This window comes from Macaca fascicularis, chromosome 14 (genome assembly GCF_037993035.2).
Source record: "Macaca fascicularis isolate 582-1 chromosome 14, T2T-MFA8v1.1".
Taxonomy (NCBI): domain Eukaryota; kingdom Metazoa; phylum Chordata; class Mammalia; order Primates; family Cercopithecidae; genus Macaca; species Macaca fascicularis.
This window is the reverse complement of record NC_088388.1, coordinates 7,915,574-7,934,825: the sequence shown is the minus strand read 5'-3', so window position 1 is coordinate 7,934,825 and position 19,252 is coordinate 7,915,574. Positions and strand designations below refer to the sequence as shown.

General features: G+C 53.4%; 1 protein-coding gene and 1 long non-coding RNA gene across 5 annotated transcripts; one reads left to right on the top strand and one right to left on the bottom strand.

Annotated features, from left to right (window-relative positions):
- Positions 1-4,124: 4,124 nt before the first annotated feature.
- On the bottom strand, positions 4,125-5,867 carry LOC141408426 (uncharacterized). Its single transcript, XR_012423042.1, has 2 exons — positions 5,205-5,867; positions 4,125-4,563 (listed from the first exon to the last, which is right to left on the bottom strand). It is a non-coding gene; the product is annotated as an uncharacterized lncRNA (long non-coding RNA).
- Positions 5,868-6,169: 302 nt separating this feature from the next.
- PELI3 (pellino E3 ubiquitin protein ligase family member 3) lies at positions 6,170-16,931 on the top strand. Of its 4 annotated transcripts, none has more exons than XM_005577152.4 (8): positions 6,170-6,296; positions 7,411-7,563; positions 8,115-8,186; positions 10,880-11,009; positions 11,998-12,099; positions 12,870-13,064; positions 13,368-13,556; positions 15,219-16,931. In XM_005577152.4, exons 2-8 carry the CDS (start codon positions 7,412-7,414, stop codon positions 15,786-15,788), a joined length of 1,410 nt encoding a protein of 469 aa, XP_005577209.1. In that variant the 5' UTR covers positions 6,170-6,296; position 7,411; the 3' UTR covers positions 15,789-16,931. The 4 variants fall into 4 exon arrangements, with proteins under 4 accessions (XP_005577209.1, XP_005577211.1, XP_045228095.1 ...); XM_045372160.3 differs by lacking the exon at positions 6,170-6,296 and adding an exon at positions 6,361-6,541; XM_005577154.4 differs by lacking the exon at positions 8,115-8,186.
- Positions 16,932-19,252: the final 2,321 nt, after the last annotated feature.

Here is a 19,252-nt window from a genome sequence, read left to right as displayed (position 1 = left end):
ATACCAAGGTGTTCTGCAGTATGCTCTTTAAACAATGCCTTGTAGCATAGAAAGCCCCCCATAAAGATGCTTATTTAAACCCCCGCAGTGGTCATGGATCTTGGCAAAAAAAGTCTGAAGACATGACCAGCTGCACATGTTTTACCCTAAAAGAGAAAGGATACCTTCTGGAGTGTGGGTGCGGGGATCCATTATCTTGCAGCTGCCTAAGATATCCCTTCTGTTTCTAAGTCATTAAATGTTTCTTTCTGAGAAACTGGATTTGTCAGTCTCTTTCTTCAGCCTCTCAGCTTTCTTGGACTTTGGGGGTAGGTTTGCATAGAACTGCACGTAACACTCAGCTAAACTGCTTTCAAGTTTCTGATTCTTAGAAACTATGTGAGATTAAACATTTATTCTTTTAAGCTGCTTAGATTTGGATAATTTGCTACTCAGCAATAACTAAGACAGATTTGGTGCCAGCTGAGCACAGTGGCTCACACCTGTAATCCTTGCCCTTTGGGAGGCCAAGGCAGGAGAATTACTTGAGCCCAGGAGTTCAAGACCAGCCTAGCAACATAGAGAAACTGCCTCTACAAAAAATAAAAATGAGCCAGGCACAGTGGCATGCACCTGTGGTCCCAGTTACTCAGGATGCTGAGGTAGGAGCATTGCTTGAGCCCAAGAGTTTGAGGCTGCAGTGAGCCATGACCATGCCATTGAACTCCAGCCTGGGTGACAGAGCGAGACCCTGGCTCAAAAAAACATGGTGAAACCCCATCTCTACTAAAAATACAAAATTAGCCAGGTGTGGTGATGCATGCCTGTAATCTCAGCTACTTGGGAGGCTGAGGCAGGAGAATCACTTGAACCCAGGATGTGGAGGTTACAGTGAGCCAACATCACACCATTATACTCTAGCCTGGGCAACAAGAGCGAAACCTCGTCTAAAAAAAAACAAAAAACAAAAAACAAAAAAAAACAAGAAGAAGAAAATCCCCAGCCTCTCCAGTCAAAAACAATGCTAAAATTCACAAATGGCTTCTGGAAAAAGATCACATCAGAAAAACATGATACAAAGTTGAAGCTAAGAGGCCAAGAGTATGCCTGTAAATTCCCTAAGACTTCAGGTCCAAGGCAATAGAACCATTCAAACAATAAGGGCTTCTAGAAACATTAAAGGATTTGTCTATCAGCATGAGCCCAAGGTAGAGGGGCTTATCTCATAGAGATGTGTGGGCATAGTCTAATGAAATGAATAAGGTCCATAGAAATCTACACAGTTTTTAAGAGAATTGTATTGGCAGAAACACTGCCAACTTGGACTGTAAAGGACAGAGACAACAGAAATGGAAAAGCAGCATTTGAACCCCCAAACTTCTATAGACAGGGTGCAGGCCAAGAAAAATTACTCAACTGCAAACACAGCCTACCTTTTATGGAACAGGAAAGATGACTCTGGAAGTATAATTAAGAGCCCAGAAGGTGGAGCCAAGAGTCACGGATTATTATCCTCAGGCCTTGAAGTCTTAATCAAAGAACTGCCAACTTGTGTCTTGCTAGAGTTGACAATTTCTAGGCACCTTGTGTTTTGCTAGAGTTGACAATTTCTAGGCACCAGTGACTCTTGCATGCCTCCTATATTCCCACTTTTTTGTTTTGTTTTGTTTTGGGTTTTTCTGAGACAGAGTCTTGCTCTGTCGCCCAGGCTGGAGTGCAGTGGCACCATCTCAGCTCACTGCAACCTCCACCTCCCAAGTTCAAGCAATTCTCATGCCTCAGTCTCCCAAGTAGCTGGGATTACAGGCATGTGCCACCATGCCCAGCTAATTTTGTACTTTTTTTTCAGACAGAGTTTCACTCTGTCGCCAGGCTGGAGTGCAGTGGAGCCATCCAGTGGGATTACAGGCGTGAGCCACCGCACCCAGCCCAGAAATAATTTTTAAGACAGACATTGTAGGCTGGCGCGGTGGCTCACGCCTGTAATCCTAGCACTTTGGGAGGCCATGGCTGGCGGATCACAAGGTCAGGAGATCCAGACCATCCTGGCTAACATGGTGAAACCCCGTCTCTACTAAAAATACAAAACATTAGCTGGGTGTAGTGGCGGGTGCCTGCAGTCTCAGCCACTCAGGAGGCTGAGGCAGGAGAATGGCATGAACCCGGGAGGCGGAGCTTGCAGTGAGCGGAGATCGTGCCACTGCACTCCAGCCTGGGTGACAGAGTGAGACTCCGTCTCAAAAAAAAAAAAAAAAAAAAGACATTGTAGCTTCGGTCTTGCTCTCTTGTATCACTCACTCTGAAGGACCCAGCTATCATGACATGAATACATTCAAGCATCCCACAGGGAAGTCTCTATGCAAAGAAATGTTAGCCTTTCACCAAAACAGCACTCACCTGCTGGGTACATGTGTGTACCTCCTCCTGCAGGGATTCTCCAGCTTATTAAGCTAACTTTTTTTGGTAAGGAGCCAGATGGTAAATATTTTAGGCTTTGAGAGCTATATAGTCGCTCTCACCACAACTCAACTCTGCCATGGTAGCATGAAAACAGTCACACACAGTACATAATCTAGTGGGTGTGGCTATGCTCCATACAAGGTTATTACAAAACAGGCAGTAGGCTAGTGGGCTGTAGTTTGCTCACCCATTCTAAACTAAACATCATCTCTCTTTCCAGTTCCCATTGCACCTGTTGGGAGACAGTGTCGTCAAAGTAAGTTTCAGCTTTTCTCAGTCATTTCGATATAAATGCAGTCCTTTTGACTCTTCCACCTCCTCCTCCTCTACTTGAAATGGCTTCTCAGATCCAGGAGGATCTCCCCAGTGTCACAGCACTGGGAAGAGCCAGGGGCCTATGGACCAGTGCCGCTGGAGCTTGGCTATCTTCCTTGCTAGCTTCTACTGAGATACCTGTAACTTACGGGCCTCCAGTTGTCAATCTAGGTACCCCGATCCACCAACCCACGGGACACTCCAGCCTCTCTCAGCTTTGCAATTTTGGGGCACAGAAATCTCAAGGCTTTCCCATGCCACTCACGCATCTAAGACTCCGCAGACCAGCCCTCCTAGACATAGCACAAACCCCACACTGCTGTAGTCAACCCTGCTTCAAGGGCTTTCCTCTAAAGCTAGAGCCTGAGAACTGAAGCCCAGGTTGCCTCTGCTCTGGATCCCCAAATCTATGTGAGGGATCTGTCTTTTCCCAACCCTACCCTCCCACTCTGGCATGGCCTCAAGGGCAGAACCCAGCATCTTCCAGCTCTTCCTTCTCCTCTCCAAATCTCCCACCCCAGAAAGAATTTGCCACTGTTGTTTTTTGTTTGTTTTCTTTTCTTCTTAATTTTTTTTAGAGACAGGATTTCATTCTGTTGCCCAGGCTGCAGTGCAGTGGTGGGATCATATCTCACTGCAGTCTCAATGTCCTGGGCTCAAGCGATTCTTCTGCCTCAATCTCTTGAGTAGCTGGGACTACAGGCAGGCACCACCATGCCCAGCTAATTTTTTAATTTTGTAGAGACAGGGTCTCACTATTTTGCCCAGGCTGGTCTCAAACTCCTAGCCTCAAGCAGTCCTCCTGCCTTGGCCTCCCAAAGCATTGGGGTGAGCCACTGCGCCCAGCCTGTTTTGCTTTTTCTGCATGTTTTCTCAACTAGATATATAACTACTTTTCCAAACTATTCCAAGCCTCTCACCTTCAGGCATTTGAACCCAAGAATTAAAGAAATAAAGTTTCTGGCCGGGCGCGGTGGCTCACGCCTGTAATCCCAGCACTTTGGGAGGCCGAGGCGGGCGGATCACAAGGTCAGGAGATCGAGACCACGGTGAAACCCTGTTTCTACTAAAAATACAAAAAATTAGCCGGGCGCGGTGGCGGGCGCCTGTAGTCCCAGCTACTCAGGAGGCTGAGGCAGGAGAATGGCGTGAACCCGGGAGGCGGAGCTTGCAGTGAGCCGAGATTGCGCCACTGCACTCCAGCCTGGGCGACAGAGCGAGACTCTGTCTCAAAAAAAAAAAATAAAGTTTCTATTTTATTCCTTTCTTTGTCCCTTTCTTTGAAGCAACAGGGACAAGATCTAGACTGAAGAGAGAAAAGGGAGGGCTGACAAAGGAATTTCAAAACAATACTGCAAAATCCTATTTCACCACAAGCAGGTGTAATTATTATTCCCATTTTACACATAAGGAAACTGAAGCTTAGAGAGATTAAGAAGCTAGAGTTCTTGGAGCAGAGCACTGGATTTAGAGCCAAAAGCCAAGGTTGGAACTTAGGCATCTGCTGTTGGTGTCCTAACTCTCCCTTACTCTCCCTTACTTGAGCAATCCTGGAATCAGGCCCGCCCCAGGATCCCTGAGGCCCAGTGGTCTGGCTGTGCTGCCATGCAGCTCCAATCCCAGTACTGCCCCAGGAGAAATCCTTGCCTCCTCTGAGTCTTGGTGATCCTTCTCCGACCTTCCTCCATGCAGTCCAGTGTCAGGTGGAAGCACTGGGGATCCTGTGAAGCATCAGCTCCGCATCAGCCTGGCTTGTGACCTGGGGCAAGTTTCTTCTCCTGCCTGAGCCTCGGCTTCCTGGTGTGTAAACTGGGGATTATAACAGGGATTCAGTATATATTCACTGAGGACGTGCTCTGGCAGGCAATGCATTAAAAGCTGCGGGTACACAAGGGAGTGAGGCTGTCCCAGGGTCCCCGGGCAAACCCAGCACAATGGAGGCCTCTGGAGGCATCAGTGAGGGCAGCTATCCTGTGTCACAGGGTTGTGTGACCTGCAGCCTGCTTGGTGGGAGTCTCGCAGGGAAATTCTCTGTGACTAACGAGTATCGTTTCCCCTAAAGGATGTGCCGTCAGCTGCATTCTTGTTTCATCTAGCCGCTGGGCCCCAGAACAGTTGGCAAAGCAGTTGGTATCTTTGGTTATTTTTAGGTGGGGGAGTTAGCAGGGTGGATGTGGTAGGGCCCCAGGGGACTCTGGTAGATTGGGAGCTTCAGGTGCAACAAGTTTTTGGGGGTGGGGGTGGCAGCGGCTCCCTCTCGGGAATGTTTAGGCAATCTCCCGGAATCCTTCATGATGGAAGTCAAAAGCCACCTCCTCTATGCAGTCTTCCTTGATTTTCTCATAAAACACCCCCACCACCACCCACAAGACCAAAGACTTGGTCTGGAACTATAATCCAGCCTTTAGTTATAGTTCCAGACCAACAGTACTGAGCAATAGGGATCTTACCTGATGCAGATAAGGTTTCTTTTCATCCTTATCTAGGTTTCCATCCCTAGTCAGAAGGATAAGGTACGGAAGCCACTCATACAGCTGAGATTCTCTCTTGGCCCGTTTCTAGCAAACTACAAGTAAGTCACTTTTGTAAATCTATTTCCTCATCTGTAAAATGGGCAACTATCGTGCCTGCCTTCCAGGATTAAAGTAAAGGGTTTAATTTGCTCAAAGCACAGCGCTCAGCGCACAGCGCCTAACGTAGACTGGTAGATCTGGGCCCCAGGCCCAGAAGGGGCTGTGCTCCCGCAAAGGTCTCTTTCCTTTGCAGCACATCGGGTGGTGTGTGCATCCTGGCGGGGCGGGGGGGACTAAGGGGAGGGGGGTGCCCGAGCTGGGCTGGAAGACAGGTCTGCGACTCTGTTCAACTGCAGCTGCTTTCCCCGGCCTCCACCGCTGCCGCACACCCCCTTTGCCTTTAGCATTTTCCTCCTCTCCTCTAATTGCGTGGCGTCCCCAGATGGAAGATGGGGTGTCGGAGCTGGGGGTGGGGAGTCCCCCGGCCTAAGACTGGGGAAGGGTCCTCCAGCGCCCTGTGAGGGCCCTGACCTACGGTGGGGACGGGGCGCCCGGGTCTCCGGGAGAACTCCGGAGTCCCCGGAAATGGAGGCGGAGTCTGGGGAGTCTGAAATGGGGGAGGGGTCACGTAGACTACGGGGGAGTCCTGAGCCGGCGAGGAGGGGCAAGGGAGTCCCTCAGACGGAGTGGAGGGCGGGGCTTCCCTGGTCAGAGGGCGGTGCCAGGGGAGGGGCGTGGTCTCATGCGAAGGGGAGGAGCTCCCCCGACGAGGGCTAAGCATCGCCGCAAGAGGCGGAGTCTGGAGTGAGGCGGGGCTCTCCTAGGGGCGGGGACAATGGGGCGGGGCCTCAGGGCAGGGGGCGGAGCGTGGCTCTTCGCGCTCATCCCCCTCCTCCGGCCCCGGGTGTCCCCGTGACGAGGCAGCGCGGAGCCGCCGCGGGCCTGGCCCATCCCGCCGCAGCGGCCCGGGGCCAAGCAGGGGCTAGGCGGTGAGGGAGCGGCGCCCAGCGGGTCCCGGAGCGTGGCCAGGTGAGGCCACCGGGGCAGAGGGGGCGGGGGCTGCGCCGGGCGGGTCCCGGCGGGCGCGGGGGGCGTGTTTGCGTGTCTGGGGGTGGCGGAGGGAGTGGGTCCGAGGGCGGGCGCCGGTGGCTACTGCGCGCCCGCGCTTCCCTGCGGTCGCGGGTGCGGGTGGTTTCTGCGCCGTCCGGGCCCGGGGAGTGCGGGGCCGTGCGCGCGCGCGTGTTGTGCGGAGGGGCCGCCGGGTGTGGACCTGCGTAGGTGCTGGGCCGCGGTTCTTGTTCTGCCCAACCGGGGCGCGGGGCGCGGGGCGCTGGGCGCGGGCCTGCCCCGGCGCGGTCCCTCCAGCGCGAGGATGTTTTCCAAACGGGCTGCCTGCGGGAGACGGCTGTGCTGCAGCCCGAGCTCGAGGGGGGAGCGCCGCCCCCACAAGCCTCCTGAGACCCGGGCGGCTGGGGACGCAGACACCTGAGGGAGGGAGGGAAGAGCGCGCACCCAGGAGTCCATTGGCCTGCCCGCAGGGGGAGGCCGAGATGGGGAGACTGAGGCAGATGGATGGTGAGGCGGAGGCGGGCAGACAGGCAGAGACGGGGAATAGGGGGAGAGAGACGGCGAAAAGGACAGCGGCTAGGAGGACAGAGAGTCATTGAGAAAGCAGATGGACAGACAGAGGCCTAGACCTCAAAGGGGCAGAAAGATTCAGATGGACAGGTAGATTCAAAGAACCTGTCAGAGGGGCTAAATCAGAGGTCTAGAGGCTAAGAGCCATAACCAGGAACTGAGTCTGAGATGAGGGGTAAGGGCCCCCAACTCATGGGGTGCCCCTCTTTGAAGCACATCCCAGACTGGGATCTTGGCCAAAAAGCAGCCTCTGGCCACCCCAAGTTGGTCCATTCCTCTGGCACCACTGAATATCCTGACCCTCTTGACTGTGCCACCCCTCCCTGGTATCCCAGCAACCTCGGGCAGTTTAGAGGAGGCAGAGGGGAAGTGGTTGCCATAGCAGTAGAGGCGGTGAAAGGTCACCCTTGCCTTAGCCTAGGCGGTCCTGCAGCAGGCTGGAGCTGGGATTGAGTGGGCCTGGGGTGGGAACCTGCAAAGCTCTTTTCTCTCCCACTCTGCCCAGAATGGTGCTGGAAGGAAACCCTGAAGTGGGGTCCCCCCGAACCTCAGACCTTCAGCACCGGGGGAACAAGGGCTCTTGCGTTCTCTCCTCTCCCGGTGAAGATGCGCAGCCAGGCGAGGATCCCATCAAGTATGGTGAACTCATCGTCCTGGGGTGAGCATCTCTGGCCTAGAAGGGGTGAAGCACCAGACACCCACCCAACGCAGCCAGAACAAGGGCCCCGACCCCTCCTTCCCCCACAAAGTGCCTTCTGCTGTTCGTCCCTCCTCACCTTCCTAGCTGAAAGACAAAATTGACCAAACCCACCTCAATTCATAATTATTGTTTTATCTTCCTATTTTTCACAAATTACTGTGACAACTCTAACCACCCAACTTCCTGATCAGATGAGAAAAACGTTAACACCAGCTGCCTTTCCTAAAGCACCTAGTGTGTGTGGTGTGGGTTGAAGAACTCTGGTTCTCCAGTAAAACTGCTAGGTTCAAATCCTGCCTCTGCAAGTTGCTGAACTTCCCTGTGCCTCCGTTTCCCGTTTTGCAAATGGAGATGTTAATAATCCCTTCCTCAGAGAGTTGTCAGAAGGAATGAATGAGGTGATTTCTGTAAAGTACATAGAACAGCGCCCAGCACATATCAAGTGTTCTGGGAGGCAGGCCTGTGCCAAGCCCTTTCATGGACATTATTTCATTTCAATCTTCACAAAGATGCTGTGAGGAAGGAGGTGAGGAAACCGAGGCTCAGAGAGGGGAAGTGACTGGCCCAAGGGCACACAGCTGGTAAGTGGCAGGGCTGGGATTTGGACCCAGGTCTTTCTTACTCTAGGTCTAGTGCACTTTTACTAAGCCACAGCTGACCTGCACACTGCAGATGAGAAAGCCAAGGCCAGGAGAGAGGAAGCAACATGAACTGGCGGCTGGGCCAACCTTATCCCTTCCTGGTCTTCTCCTGACCAGGATCCCTGCACCATCCACTCAGATCTTTCTCCAGGGACAGACCCTCTTCCTCCTCCCCCATCTAGGTCTCCTTTTGGCCTCTCTCTGCCATCAGTCCTAAAGAAACTATTTGATAAGTTATATTATCATTAAGATTATTTTTTTATTATTTTTTTTTATTTTTGAGACGGAGTCTCGCTCTGTTGCCCAGGCTGGAGTGCAGTGGCCGGATCTCAGCTCACTGCAAGCTCCGCCTCCCATGTTCATGCCATTCTCCTGCCTCAGCCTTCCCGAGTAGCTGGGACTACAGGCGCCCGCCACCTCGCCCGGCTAGTTTTTTGTATTTTTTAGTAGAGACGGGGTTTCACCGTTTTAGCCAGGATGGTCTCGATCTCCTGACCTCGTGATCCACCCCATCTCGGCCTCCCAAAGTGCTGGGATTACAGGCTTGAGCCACCGTGCCCGGCCAAGATTATTTTTTTAAAATGGCTGTTTGTTGACATGTGCTTTTTTTACCAAAAAAAAAAAAAAAAAAGCAGTAATAGAAAATAAAAAAAAGCACTTATCAAGGGCTTCCTATAAATATGCCAAACTCTGTGCTAAGCACTTTTAAATGCTTTGTCTCATTTAGTTCTCAAAATGAACCTGCGGGGTAGGTCCTAAAAAATTAGCTCCATTTTACAGAGGTCATGTGATAAGTGGAAGAGCCAGATTTAAGCCAGGCCCATCTGTGTCCCAAGTCTGTGTCCTGAACTGCCCCACCTCGGGGCCTGCCCACCCCCGCCCCTGATGTGTGGGAAGAGCTCACAAGGGCAAAAGTGATGTCTCCCTTGGGAGAGCTTGCCTTGAAAAAGCAGCTGCTTTGTATCCCAAAGGCAGGACTGGCTTTCCAGCCCAAGGCAAGGCCACTAATGTGGGAGGCTGCAGACCCACGGGTATGGGCCCTCCTGGCAGCCCCTTTGCACAGCAGAGTCCACATTGGCTGCACATCAGAGCTGGCTGGAGGGCACTGAAAATACACATTGACAGGCCCTCTCCAAGCCTACAGAATCACAGTCACAATGGGTGGGACCAAGGAATCTGGATTTTTTTTTTTTTCTTTTTGCGGCAGGGGAGACAGGGTCTTGCTCTGTCGCCCAGGCTGGAGTTCAGTGTCACGATCTTAGCTCGCTGCAACCTCCACCTCCTGGGTTCAAGTGATTTTCCTGCCTCAGCTTCCTGAGTAGCTGGGATTACAGGCACCCACCACCATGCCTGGCTAGTTTTTGTATTTTTGGTAAAGACGGGGTTTCGCTATATTGGCCAGGCTGGTCTTGAACTCCTGACCTCAAGTGATCTGCCCACCTTGGTCTCCCAAAGTGCTGGGATTACAGTTGTGAGCCACTGCGCCTGGCCTCATCTGGATTTTAACAAACTCACTAGAAGATTCTGATTCAAGTGGCCTTGTCTGTATTTGGCAGCTCTTTGTCCTGTCACTTCCTGTTCCCAAACCTTCCTGGCACCCCACTGGTTACAAAATAATGTCCTCAGCCTGGAGTTCAGAGCCCTCCCACCAGCATCATCTCCCCCACATACTTCACCACCAAAGTCACCATTCCCTGATCTCATCAGATCCTGCCAGCCTTGGGCCCTTTGCTTAGGGTGAGCCTCCATCTAGAGGTGCTTCTGGAGTCAGAGAGACTGGGCTCGAATCTGGACATTTTCACCTACTAGCCAGAGGCAAGTCACTTTACCTCCCTGAGCCTTGATTTCTCTCATTTGTAAGATGGGCAGAAAGCCACTTGCCTGGCAGGCCACTGCACAGATTCCATTAGGTGATTGATAACATGAAGGCCAGGAACACGGAGGCAGCAGCCCATGGCAGCGATGAGAGCTATGACTCACCTCCTCTGTGCCTCTCACAGCCATCCCTTCCGGACAAGAGATGGAAAGGCAGGTGGAAATTGGACATGTGTGGATATATAGAGGTAGTGGCATTGTGGGTCAGTTTTTCCTTTCGTTTTGGTTTTGAGTAGTGGTGTGATAAGTGACAATTTGCTACAGGTGAACCCTTTCTAGTTCTTCAAAACCCAGTAGAGGTGTTCCCTCTCCCAGAAACCTCATGCTAGGGCCAGAATTCCCTTTTCTTCCTCTAGGCTTATGGCATCCTTGACTTGTGCCTGGGTGTGGCAGGTGGCACCTAGGTTCCTGGAGAAGCTGAGGAACCCCTCCACTGAGGGCCCACAGCTGACCCGTGGTGCGTCACCTCTACTGCCCCAGTGCACAGCACCCATCCAGGCATGGCTCAAGTGTCCAGGAAATACTTGGTTAACTGAATGAAAGTGCTTTTGAAACTGTTCTGACACCCCCTGCCCACTCCCCAAGGTACCGATTTGTTATTGTAGGGTCTTCTAGTTTCAGGTGCTTCTAGAGCTTGTTTATTAAGGTAGGATCTGCCCAGAAGTTGGCAGTTTCCCCCAAGTTTCATCAGGGGTTCACTTTCCCTCTTTCTCTTTCTCCTCTTACAACCCTTTCTTCTTGACCTCCAACATCTACAGCTACAATGGGTGTCTGGCAAGTGGGGACAAGGGCCGCCGGCGAAGCCGCCTGGCACTGAGCCGCCGTCCGCATGCCAACGGAGTGAAGCCAGATGTCATGCACCACATCTCCACGCCGCTCGTCTCCAAGGCAAGCAACTGACCTGTAGACCTGAGGTCCTGCCCTCCCTGCCCAAGGCCCAGGTCTTTGGCCTTCCAGGTCCTACCTGCCCACAGCCCCCCACCTTAACAGGGGAGCCCACTTTGTGTCATCACTCACTGCGTATTGGGCCACCTGAGAATGGTGATGAAAAATCCTTTGCAGTGTGCACAGTTCTTTACAGTTTGCACAATGTTTCCTTAACTACCAGACCTTTCTGAACCTTGGCTGCCTCTAAAATGGTGCTGCTTATTTCCATCCAATGGAAATGGGTGGAAATGAGCTGCGCCATCTTAGAGGCAGCCAAGGTTCAGAGAGTGGGAGGTGACAGTCATACTGCAATGGTAAAGGAAAAAACCTTTGGCTTTAGAGGATTTGGGTTAGAATTCAGCCTCTGATATTTCCAGCTGTGTGTCTTTAGGGCAGTTTCTCTGTGACCTGCAGTTCCTTCAACTCTAAAATGGAACGATAACCCCATTCTTTTTTTTTTTTTTTTGAGACGGAATCTCGTTGTCACCCAGGCTGGAGTGCAGTGGTGCAATCTCAGCTCACTGCAATCTCCACCTCCTGGGTTCACACCATTCTCCTGCCTCAGCCTCCCAAGTAGCTGGGACTACAGGTGCGCACCACCATGCCCAGCTAATTTTTTTTTTTTTTGTATTTTTAGTAGAGACGGGGTTTTGCTATGTTGGCTAGGCTGGTCTTGAACTCCTGACCTCAAGTGATCTGCCCACCTCGGCCTCCCAAAGTGCTGGCATTACAGGCGTGAGCCACTGCGCCCAGCCTGATAACCCCATTCTTAAGGTGATTGTAGGGCTTAAATCATGTGACACACCCGCTGCACTGTCCACCCTCTGCGAAGGATGGAGCTGCCCCCTTTCTGGAGAGTGGCTGCTGGGCCTTGAGCTCCAGCTGCTGGCTCCAGGCTTACACTTATCATAGCTGCACACCCTGGCAAGTGACTTTTTTCTCCCCCCAGGCACTGAGTAACCGTGGTCAGCACAGCATCTCGTACACGCTGTCCCGGAGCCACTCGGTCATAGTGGAGTATACACATGATAGCGACACAGACATGTTCCAGGTATGCTCAGGCCTCTCCACACACCTCCTGGCCACCAGGCCTCTAGGCTCTGCAAGCATTTCAGGTGAGGCTACAGGATGGGAGGCCATGGGAAAGTTGCTTCCCTCCAGACGAGGAAGCAGGATGTCCCAGTGTGGGCTGTTGACTGCAGAGTCACACAGCAAGCCAGTGGCTGTATCAAGGATCAAACTCAAGACTCCTAGACGGTGGGAGTTCACACAGCTCAGGGGTTCAGGTGTGAGAGGCCTAATGCCTGTGTTCAGATTTTGGCTCCATCACTTACCACTGGGTGACTTTGGGGAAGTATCACTTAAGTTCTGTGGGCCTTGGTTTACTCATCTGTAAAATGAGGCCCATAATAGTACCCACCCCACAGGAAGATTAACTTAGGCATTGCACATAAAATGTTTAGCATGGTGGCTGGCATATGGCAAATAGTTACTCAGAAGTTGCTATGTGCTGCTAACATTTGACCACCCTCTTATAATTCTATCAGCAAATCAACTTGTATTTATTGAATGGGGTGATCCCTAGTGCTGTGGGGGCAACAGAGAAGGAGAAGCTGCTCCAGGCAATGGCTTCTTGGACTTGGAGACCCCACCTGGGAGCCTAGAAGGTCTAAGGAGTTGGTGCTGCCCCCTTCTTAGGGCCTGGCAGCCTCCTTTTTTGGTGACCTTGCATACAGAGCAGCTGCCGGAACTGTGGGTGGGGAGGCCTATGAGAGTCCCCTATGTACATGCAGTCGCTGCTTGCTTTCCCTGTCCTCACAGATTGGCCGCTCCACAGAGAACATGATTGACTTCGTGGTAACAGACACATCCCCTGGAGGAGGGGCTGCCGAGGGCCCTTCCGCCCAGAGCACCATCTCTCGCTACGCCTGCCGCATCCTCTGTGACCGCCGGCCGCCCTATACTGCCCGCATCTATGCAGCTGGCTTCGACGCCTCTAGCAACATCTTCCTTGGAGTGAGTGAGCCCCAGGAAGGGACCAACTCTTCATCTGTGAGGCAAGGGGTAGGCTTGGGAGGTGCAGCATCTTGATGTGATGAACCAGCCCACAGTAATCCAAATGATGGTCCTGGCAGGGCTTAGCAACCCCAGCTAACTGATGAGCAAAGTGAGGCCCAGAGAGACACTTAAGTCATGCAGCTTCAATGCCAGTCCTCTCTGAGCCACCTCTGAACTTGAGGGTAGGGGGGCAGTGCCTCTGGCACATAGCCTGCTGGGGGGCCCCTGGTGGATGTGATCTGATCCCTCATGTGGTCCCAGGAGCGGGCAGCCAAATGGCGGACCCCAGATGGCCTGATGGATGGACTGACCACCAATGGTGTTCTGGTGATGCACCCGGCGGGCGGCTTCTCTGAGGACTCAGCCCCAGGTGTCTGGCGGGAGATCTCGGTCTGTGGGAATGTGTACACATTGCGGGACAGCCGCTCAGCCCAGCAGCGGGGCAAGCTGGTAGGTGGCCTGCTCTATTCCCCACCCTCATCCTTGCCAGGCCCTCACAAGCTGCCCATCCCCCTGCCCAAGCCAGGAGATGATCTCTAGTCCTTCTGCCCCAGGGAGCCCCAACAGGCTGCATGTTGGGGAATCCCAGGCCCAGGGAGTTCTTAGCATGTGCCACAGACAGGCAGACAGACCAGGGTCCCCAAGCATAGCGTGTATACCACTGGAGGTCCAGGGGGTGATGTGATCAAGGCACACACAGACATACTGTGCAGTCCCAGGTGGCTTCGAGGCTGCTGGCAGCTTAAAAAAAAAAATCACACCTTCTTATGAGAGTGACACTGGCCCATGTGTGAGCAGTTTATAGCCTGAAGTGTTGGCAGTTTGTAGCATGTCTGTCACATTCAGACAGGTTTAGCACTGTTCTCTCTCAGGAGGAAAGGGTCCTTACAGTAGTTCTGACACAGGTGTTAGTGGCAACTCCTTGTGGTGCAGATCAGAGAGCTGAGGTTAGGGAGCCCAGAGTGAGTCCTAGAGAGAGGCAGGGGCTGCCCAAGGTCACATGGCCATGCTCCTCAAACGGGCCATGCGTTGCTCTTCAGGCATGAGCACATTGTCCAAGGAGATGCAAAACCTCAGAGAAAAGCATGGCTTTTCTTTGCAGAGCGTCAACTCTGTGGGGAGGTCTGGGGAAGCATTGTTTGGTAAAATGATGCATGTGAATGTTTCACAAGCCTACTCTTCTTAAGCACTATTTGCCACACACTGTTCTAAGTTTTTACACTGAATGATTCATTTATTTATTTTTTTTTAATTTTTTTTTGAGATGGAGTCTCACTCTGTCACCCAGGCTGGATTGCAATGGCACAATCTCAGCTCACTGCAACCTCCACCTCCTGGGTTCAAGTGATCCTCCTGCCTCAGCCTCTCAAGTAGCTAGGACTACAGGCATGAGCCACCACACCCGGCTAACTTTTTGTATTTTTAGTAGACATGGGGTTTCACCATGTTGGCCAGGCTAGTCTGGAACTCCTGACCTCAGGTGATCCACCCGCCTCAACCTCCTAAAGTGCTGGGATTACAGGCGTGAGCTACCGCGCCCGGCCTGATTGATTCATTTAATCTTCACGAGAACCACTTGAGATGCCAGAAGGTGCAGTCCATCTTGAGGATGAGGAAACTGAGATGGAGAGAGGTTAAGTTACTTGACCAGGGACAAAGTTAGTCAATGGTAAGGCCAGAATTCAGCCTGGGCAGCCTAGCTCCTGAGTTTTTGCTTTTAACTGTAACTACTGGGATAGTTGCTTTGAGCTAAGTACCCAGCATTCCCTGTTAGCTTTGAGCTAAGTACCCAGCATTCCTTGTTAGAGGCCTTTCCTGCCTCTGTCAGGAGGAGGGCACTTCAGAAAACATCTTATTTTAGAAAAACCCTGTCTGGGTTCAGACTCCCTGATTAGACAGATGGAGAAACCAAGGCCCATGCCCCGCTGGGAGGGGGGGTCAGCATGTGCCTGGGGTGTACCTGCCCGTTCGCTTGGCCTCCCAGCCTGCCTTGCCCCTCTGCCCTGCCTGCCCTGCCAGCCAGGGTGTCCTCTCCAGGGAGGCTCCGTGGGATGGACCCTTGGCTCAGCGGGGGCCTCTTGGGCAGTAAGGCCCTTCTACTGCCTCTGGCAGGTGGAAAACGAGTCCAACGTGCTGCAGGACGGCTCTCTCATCGACCTGTGTGGGGCCACACTGCTGTGGCGCACACCGGCGGGGCTGCTGCGGGCTCCAACACTGAAGCAACTGGAGGCCCAGCGGCAGGAGGCAAATGCAGCGCGGCCCCAGTGCCCCGTGGGCCTCAGCACTCTGGCCTTCCCCAGCCCAGCCCGTGGCCGCACAGCACCCGACAAACAGCAGCCATGGGTCTACGTCCGCTGCGGGCACGTCCACGGCTACCACGGCTGGGGCTGCCGGCGGGAGCGGGGCCCCCAGGAGCGCGAATGTCCTCTCTGCCGCCTCGTGGGGCCTTATGTGCCTCTATGGCTTGGCCAGGAGGCCGGCCTCTGCCTGGACCCTGGGCCGCCTAGCCATGCCTTTGCACCTTGTGGCCACGTCTGCTCTGAGAAGACTGCCCGCTACTGGGCCCAGACACCACTGCCCCACGGCACCCACGCTTTCCATGCCGCCTGCCCCTTTTGCGGGGCCTGGCTTACTGGCGAGCATGGCTGCGTCCGCCTCATTTTCCAGGGCCCGCTGGATTAGGCTCCCTGGGGCCCCCTGCTGCTGTGCCCACCTGCCCACCCAGGTCCCCACCTCCTGCAGCCCAGAGGGAGCTCTGCATGTGGGACACTCCCTGCTGGCACAGCCACACCAGATGGACATGTTGGATGGGCTGTGCCCTTCCCCCCAACTGTGGCCCCCCAAGGAGGTCCCCAAGATCTCCACCCCAGTCATGCTGATGGGGCCTTCAGAACCAGTTCTGTCCTGGGTCGATGGAGGAAAGCCCAGCCCCATGGCCTTGCCCTTCCTGGGGCATCCCACATCGTGCCGCTGACACTGTGTGCCCCTGGGGGAGTGAAGGGGCCAGGGGCCCCTGACCCCTAGCTTAGGCTGGCTATGCCCTGAGCCTGCCAACCCAGTTTCAGACACTCATCCTTCCTGCTGCCACCCTGGGTTCCTCTATAAACCTCGCTGCTCAGCTGCCGCCACAAGTCCCATGTGCCCCGCATGCGTGTAATGCCTCCAGCCCCCAAGTGAGTGGTGCGTGGGTGGCAGGCTGGGCCCAGCATTTGCTGACAGCCACTGTGGGCTGGACTCTGTGCTAAGTGGTCTCTGGGGACACAGAGGCAATCAGACCTGGTTCCCCGCCTGGCGGAGTTCACAGTCTAGTGGAGGACAGACTGTTACCAAATGGCAACACGCTTCATGTGTGCTAGGATCAGAGTACGAATCAGGCTGTAGCAGGCCTCACTGGTAATGGAAAGGTGAGGGAGGCTTCACGGAGGAGTTGTCATAGGAGCTCAGCCTCGATGGCTGCTCGGAACCCTTGGGGTCCACAAGATGGGAAGCGTGGTCTATGCAGAAGGGAGGGCCTGTGCGTAGGCTCAGGTGTCAGTAAGCCAGGAATCCAGGGACATTGTCAGGGTGGCTGGAGCATGGACTGCTGGGGGACAGAGAAGGGGGTGGAGCAAAAGGTTGGGACCATGTGACCAGGGAAGATGCTGGATGGAGGATTCTGAACCTCATTTGTGGATGGTCAGGAGTCAACAAAGGGAAGAGAGAGGATTCACTGGTCAAGAGTGTGTCGGCTGTGACACAAGGGCCATCATCCCTGAATGCCCACCACGTGCCCCGCACTGTGCTGATGATGATAATAATAACTACGTCCATTGAGCACTCTCCAGACACCTGGCTCTGCTTCTTGGAGGTTTTGTTATTTAATCCTCACAGTAACCCAAGAAGGGAGGTGTTGCCATTTGTGTCTCTGAGGAGATGAGGGCAGATGCACCAAGTCACACAACTAGAAAGTGGCCAAGTCAGGATTTGAATCCACAGCTGCTCCTCTCCATCACAGTGTTGCTTTCCTTCAACAGAGGTGGGGGTGAACCGAGCAGGGTTTTGGATACTGGATTGGTGGACACCCACCTGCTTTGTGCCCAGCCCTGTGCCTCTCGCAGCCCAAGGTCTGCAGAGGGACCTACCCATGCTTGTTGGAAGTTGACCCCCACACCTGTGCTGGCCACCTGTACCCCAGGCTAGGATGCAATGGGCTATCAGCCAGGCTAGAAGTGTTCGGAGGAGTGAGAACCAGGGGCTCTAGAAGGCCCAGGGAGGACCTGAAGCCTGAGTCAAGTCTTGAATGGCAGAGCATCTCTAGAGGCAGGGAGGAGTTGGGAGGGCAGCCAAGGTGAGGGGAACAGCATGGCATGGCAGAGAACATGCCTGGTGTGGAGAGGGGCAAGCAAAAAGGAATGGGGGGTAGGGAAGGTTGCTGAGGCCTGGTGGGCCTTGATTGCCATGGAAGCCAAGCCTGAACTGGATTCCTGGTCATCCTGGCCACAGGTGGGCGTGTTGCTGGGGTTGCCCCAGACCATTCCTGGGGAGAGCAAGCCAGGAAGACAGGTAGATGGCTGTTCTGGAGAGGAAGAGAAGAAGGCTCTGAGTATAGACCTGACCTGGGCATCGTCCCCAGTAGATGGCAGAGCCTAGGGGAGTACAGATTCCAAGGGGAGGGATGGACCTGCCCAAGGTCACACAGCTGGTTGAGACCAGGGAGATCAGACCTGGGCTGTTGAGAAGACAGACGGCACCCGCATGTTATGAGGAGGAGGGTGTGGTCAGATTCTTGCTTCCAGAGCATGGCACTGCTGCAGTGGGGGCGGAGGGGAGGGTGGGGATGCTGCAGGAGGTGTGGGAGCATTCCAACTTCTCTCCCCTCAACATACAACACACAACACTCAAAATCCAACTCAGAATTTCAAGTTCTCTCTTCTGATCCTGTTGGGAACCAGGCAGGGGAACATTTTTTTTTTTTTTTTTTTTTTTTTTTTTGAGACCAAGTCTCGCTCTGTCACCCAGGTTGGAGTGCAGTGGTGTGATCTTGGCTCACTGCGAGCTCCGCCTCCCGGGTTCACGCCATTCTCCTGGCTCAGCCTCCTGAGTAGCTGGGACTACAGGCGCCCGCCACCACGCCCGGCTAATTTTTTGTATTTTTAGTAGAGATGGGGTTTCACCGTGTTAGCCAAGATGGTCTCGATCTCCTGACCTCATGATCCGCCCACCTCAGCCTCCCAAAGTGCTGGGATTACAGGCTTGAGCCACCGCGCCTGGCCTAGGCAGGGGAACATACTGATCCCATTTCCAGTGGGGAACCTCAGACCCTAGGAGAAGAGACCAGCAAAGGGCACCACCCTAGATGCTGGGGAGGACTCAGAGGTATTGGTGGATGGGGTCAGACAGCCCTGGTCTTGTCCCAGCTCTGCCTTTGCCAGCTCTTAGAGCCTCAGCTTCCTCAATGCTAAAGGGGATAACAGTCGCTACCTCACCAGGTGGTTGTGAATATATGGAGGGCACCTGTAACACAGTTGATTCGTGTTGCCCCTCACCGACCCCTTTTTCATTCCCATGGGGAACAGCCAAGGCCGGGGAGTTATGACTCCAGTGATAGACTGCTCCATGTGAGTGACTGTGTGTGTGTATCTGTGTGTTGGGGTCAGGGACACCTGAACTGTGTGGTGTTATAGGAGTCAGTGAACCTCTTAGCTTCAGTTTCCCTATCTGTACAATGGGTAAAGTGATGATACCTCAGGATTTTTGCAAGAATTAAATGACGTCCTCCATGCCAAACTGGTAGCAAGGGACCTCAGGACATGCTCATGTTATCTGTGATCATAAAAATGTGATCACGTAGCTTGGTTGGGGGTTCCGAGAGTACTGGGATCTTTTCCTCGCCTGAGCTGTCCCCTGCTGGCAGTGGACAGCACTACCTCCCTTACTTGTGCACATTTCAACTTCACCTGTCAGCCAACACTATACCCATTTTAAAGACAATGAAAATGGAGGCAAAGGAAAGAAGGGTGACTTTCCTGAGGACACTGACCAACTTGTTGAACTCCATATAACAAGTCATCATCAAAGCTAACAGCTTGTAACACTTGTGTCAAGCAGGGCCTTGGGCACCTTTGCGGATGAGAAACTGGTGTCTATGGTAAGCAGATGCTGCCTGG